The 5,453-nt window shown below is 35.8% G+C and overlaps 1 protein-coding gene across 1 annotated transcript; it reads right to left on the bottom strand.

Moving 5' to 3' along the window:
* Nucleotides 1-873: 873 nt before the first annotated feature.
* LOC104528826 (conserved oligomeric Golgi complex subunit 6-like) lies at nt 874-5,431 on the bottom strand (the record flags this gene model as incomplete). Its single annotated transcript, XM_010172959.2, has 4 exons — nt 5,348-5,431; nt 4,804-4,947; nt 4,366-4,437; nt 874-932 (listed from the first exon to the last, which is right to left on the bottom strand). Coding segments are annotated over exons 1-4 (359 nt in total), but the record flags the coding sequence as incomplete, so codon positions are not given.
* Between the last annotated feature and the right edge of the window lie 22 nt (nt 5,432-5,453).

Raw genomic sequence — 5,453 nt, 5'->3', positions numbered from 1 at the left:
CATAATCCATTTCCTACTGAAGACACAACATGAACCTACTGATTTTGAAAGCGCACATAGAGTTACCTAAAGTCGTAATTTCTACTAGAAACTTATCACTGGAAATAATTATTTCTAATCTCCAGTGAACTGTATATAATTTTCAGAAGAAAGCTCATAAAGCAAGGACATTCATTCTTCCACACTGACAAAGGCTAAAGCTGTAAAACCAGATGCCCTAGACATAAAAACGATAAAAGTTACTTGAGTCTGTCATAGCCTATTATCCCTTTTCCATGAATAAAAATACTGAAAAGAGCAAAACACAAATCTTTCCTTCCACAAGAGGCTAGAGAACCAAGGGGAAAAGTGGTCTGTGTTAGGCTTATTAAACAGCACTTAACGTATTTCAGTTAGCTTTAAATACGCAGAGCAGGTTATAAGTCAATTTTCTGTTCCTACATTCAGTCCCTGAACAAGACAGCGATTTCCACTGGATATGAAGCATTAACAAGAAGCCCATGAAACTGATGAGACACTGAGTAGGTCCATATCTGTTACAAAACAACATAACTTACATTATCAACTGACATTAGGTAAAGCACATCCACATGCAGCATGTTGACTAATTCTTTTCCCAAAAAGGTCAATTTTTATGACAACAAACACTAACACATGTTGTTACCTTTTTGTACACTGTAGTAATAAACTAGAAGTTCAGGATTTTTATTCCAATTGTGCTACAAACACAAATAGCATTTAAAAACAGAGTACAAATACAAAAAACCCGGAAGTCATTACTCAAAAATAAGAGTAGCAGAATCAGACATAAAAGAAATTTCCATCAGCACTGTCATGTCTTCAAGAAATAAATAAGGTGGTTTATATACATACTTTTCTGCCTGGAGTTTTGTGGTTTTTACTATCAAGTCCTGGGTTTGTTCCTTTGCCGCCTAGAATACAATTGGAATCGTTAAGCATGTGAAAAACACTGACATATCAAATGTATTACACAACCTTTAAAACATGTAAAACTTTTAAAGCTTGTCTGACTATAAGCAGTTTAAAGAGTGTACTCCTTGAAACAAAAGGCCTTAATGAAATAAGCACTAATTGACTCTCCTTATTTTCACGAATAACTAAATTACTATCCTTATCCCTAGGTATTTTCAACTTTATATGCATTTATATTCTCACAGTTAATTTTAATTTATATTAAACACAAAAACATTATTGTAAATATTAGAAATAGTTCTGATTATTTTGTTTGCCCATTGACTGTAAATTGTTTGCTGTTACAAAATGAAAAATGAACCAAGTTCCTTTTGATGCTAAAGTGCCCAGTACCAGTGTCCATCCAGCCATTTTAAATAATATGAATACAGCTGTGCTGGTCTTAGCTCTACAGTCCAAGCAGCTTACAGGGCTCTAAGGACTAAGTGCAATGCACTCGAGAAGCCCATCAGAGTCCTAAATGTTCAGTGATGACAATGCAAGGGAATCCATGCAGAAACAATTCTGCTACAGACAGGAGCTGCATGACTAAAAGGAATTGCTGCAACTGAAGTTAAACAGTTCTGAAATTTATCACTCAACAAAAAGATAAAAGATGTCCAGAATTGTTGGTTTCCCATTGGACACCACTAGTGAACATTTAGGCAGAAAAATAAGAAAATTTAACAACAACAAAATCCAGAAATCAAAATGCATTCAGTATGGAATAACATTGCAAATGAAGAGGTGGAGACAGCTATAAGGATATTCTGCATGAATAATTTCAAGACTGTAACAGGTCTAAATTATAGCGCTTGCCAAAACGAAGATGCCAGTCTTGAAACCTACAAGATCTCTAATGCAAGTACACATGCACAGTGATTCACTTCAGCCTTTCTATCTGCCACACCACCTTAGCTACAATGGAAAAGCAGTCGAGGTACAGGAACACTCTGAAGGTGACAGGACTGCAACCACGCAAGTACAACTTCCGTCACCAGAGGCAGCCTGAGCTGTTTCCTCAATACAGACAGCGGGCACCACTGAGATGACAGTTGCTGGATTTTCTAAAGGCAACTATTATGGACTAGCATTGCCAATTTAATAAAACTTGACAGAATTTATTGAACATTTAGTAATTCCAAAATAATGTAAGCTTTTTCTATTTTATATAAACAACAATATTTAGATTTTCAAATGTATTTGTATTTTAAACTTTTTAAAACAACACTGATTTTCAATGCTTCAGCCTAACAAAAAAAGACTATTACAACAAAGGACTGGACCTGAACTATTCAGTATGGAAATCTACTAATTCCTGACTTTTTTTTTTTTCCTTTCTTTCAGAGTTGCAGATTTTAATAAACTAAAGAAAAAAAAAAAATTGCTTCCTTTCTAGTATTTTCTGGGCAAAAGTACTAATTGCCAAGAAGAATGCTAATAGCAGGACAGTAGAAAGGAAGAAAAAGCAGTTTTTCTGTATCTAGCTAAATACATCAGGAAGCCAGTTTTTATTTACATGCATACAAATACATGCCAGATACTATTATTATTGTATGTATGTAATGTAAGAGTTTACACCTAAACAAAACAAGGTTACTGGGAGAAAAAAGTTAGACATGCCAGAAAAATCAGAAAGTTGATATTTGATGTTTCTTGCAGATCAAAAATAGCAATATTTTCATCTTCCTCCCAACCTCAGTATACTAATTAAAACTTCCATTATCTTTCAGTCTTGCTTTATTCCATTCCAGCACTTGCCTCCTCCTCTCTCTTTCAGCCATTGCATTTATCAAGTCACTGTCCTGAAATCAGATCTGACAGTATCTGTTTATTTGGATTGGATTGTATTATAAACTTACAAAATAAAAAAGATAAAAAGCTTTTTGGCTTATCAATATACAGCCCCTTTCATATCTTGCATTTGCTCTGCTCTGTTAATACAACTTTCTGCCATATATGCTCTAGATACTCCTCTTTATATCTTCGCTTTGCTCTACTCTTAGTTGTTTTTTGTCGTCTTACTCAGCTTGAACACATGCTTCAAGTCTTCATGTCCTATTACAGATAAAATACTAGAGTATTTGACAACTGAGTGCTAGTTCATGGGCTTATTAATTTACTTTATGTGCATACACATAAAGAAAACATAGGTTGAATTGAAACAAGTTACAAGTTCTACAGGGCTCTAGACAAAACCTCCTGTGGGGCACAGAACAAAACTACCTACTGACTTTAACAGAAAAAGAATCACTGCAGGGAGGCTCTATTCTGGAGGAAAAAAAAAAAAAAAAAAAAAAATCACAGGTGTAGTTACACTTCATGATCTAAAGACTGAAAAGAGTGAAAATCTGCATGGACACTTGACTCATTTCCACATCTAAGAGTTTAATCAAACAGTTCCTGAACTGCACTAGGCAATACCTCCACATTAACAGTGTTCAAAGAGATCAGAGATCTCCAAGGTGCACTACCCATTACCTTTCAAAATCAAAAATTAAGTACCACAGTGGGCTACACCATACTCTCACAATTTCTGGAACAAGTTCATCAAACTACAAGCATTCTTATGGGAATTACATATGACGGCTATGAAACCTATTAATGTAAGTAGGGAGGGAAAAAGTACATTAGGAGGGGAAAAAGCAACTGTTTTCACAGGATTTTTTTAGTAAAGGATTCTCACTCGTATACTGTAACTTACGCACTATCTTCAGAACAGATTTGGTTTTGCAAACATCTACACTTCAGCATCTATAAACATTTTAAACTCATCACTACTGAATACTGAACTTGTACAATAAAACCAAGACAGATTTAGTAATGCATTATAAAACACAACTTTTTTTTTCCCCTAATTTGTCTCCCTCTTTGGATTACAAGATACGTTCTTATGAATATACTTCAAGTATTTGTATGACCACATAATTCAACAGATGTAGTCAACATAATTTTAACATAGCATTAACATAACATAAATTTTAAACGGAAATACACAAATGTAATTAAGCCTTTAATCTCACACACATCCAATCTAATATTTTCTCTCAACTCACATACAAATGGGTATCACATTGCTATCCTCAAAATAAGCATATTGCTGCATTCTGAATTAAAATTTGGAAGAAGTGAATTCCCCTATAATAATAATAATTCCTCAGTATTAATAATGAATATTAATTCCTCAATGATAATAATAATTCCCTAAAGTGTATTCCTCAATACTTTTCTAAGAAAGTAAAGAGAAAGATATTAATATCCTAAAGTAATAAAACATGCATACTATGGAAACAGCTCAGTGTCACTGTTAATCCTCCAAAATAATGATGTACCCTTTTGAAATAAAGCAGTTGCACTTCAAAAATATACAAAGCACATCTATTTATATATTACCTTCAAACGACTGGACATATCTTCACAGCAGCTGCTCATTGCTTGCACATCTTCATTTATACTCTCAAGCTCCTAAATAAGTTCAAAGAACAGTAACCGTGTTTTAAACCTTAAATGCCATGCCTACACCCAGCTTCATACCACCAAAATGAGATGCCCAAGTTACAAGGAGCATGGTTGCTCTAGGCACCCTGTTAATGAGTGGAGAGAATGCACCGCTAAAGCTCAATGTTCACTTGGGATTTCTATCTGTTTGAAACATCGTATCTCTCTGCGCACTACTTCCATTAAATTAAACAAATGACGAAACAGTTTTCCTGTAAAAGTATATTTGTACTGGAAAGTCAAAATCTCTCTTAACCCTTTTTTCTTTTTTTAAATGTGAAATTACACAGCAGTAGCCTTGCGAGATATCTAGTCAAACTGTAAAAACGCTACCTCTTTAACTTGCTTGAATATGTGGACAAATTCTTCATTTATGGCTAAGCTTCGTCGCTCAATGTCTCCGCGCAAGTTTCTTCGGGTGCGCAAACTGTTTTCGACAAAAAAGGTCGAGAGGGCCTTGAGTGCTTCCAGCATTTCCTAGAAAATATAAAAGACATTAACTTTCCACACAGCAAAAAAGAAGCAGGTTACATAGTCTGTAACCAACTCACGTTCTACAAACCCCAACTTACTAAATGGTTGTAGAGGAAAAAACTACCTAAACACACTCCAGACTAGGTGTTAAATAATTACTGAGTCTTTCATCTTTTCATATAACATACAACTTTGCCTTAGAATAGCTTTAACCAGTAACATTACACTCGGTGAAAGCACGACTTATCCATTTAAATCAGAAAAAGCCCGAGAAGTGCACTCGGGGCCAGGCAATACAACCCTCCCTACGACCCGACGGGAACAAGCTGGTGCGCGGCATGTCTCTGGAGATGCAGAAACCGATTTTATTGCTAATTAACGCAAGCCGGGAACGTCAGCTTGCGACGCCGCAGCGGAACTGAGGGAATGACCGGGCTCGCTTCTCGCTCCCGGAACCTATCGGGGCCCGCAGCCCCTGACGGCTCATCCGGCCCAGTCCCGCAGGGCGC

The sequence above is a fragment of the Antrostomus carolinensis genome, unplaced genomic scaffold (assembly GCF_000700745.2).
Source record: "Antrostomus carolinensis isolate BGI_N321 unplaced genomic scaffold, ASM70074v2 scaffold1848, whole genome shotgun sequence".
Taxonomy (NCBI): Eukaryota; Metazoa; Chordata; class Aves; order Caprimulgiformes; family Caprimulgidae; genus Antrostomus; species Antrostomus carolinensis.
Note: the sequence above shows the minus strand (reverse complement) of the source record. Positions and strands in the feature narration are given on the sequence as shown.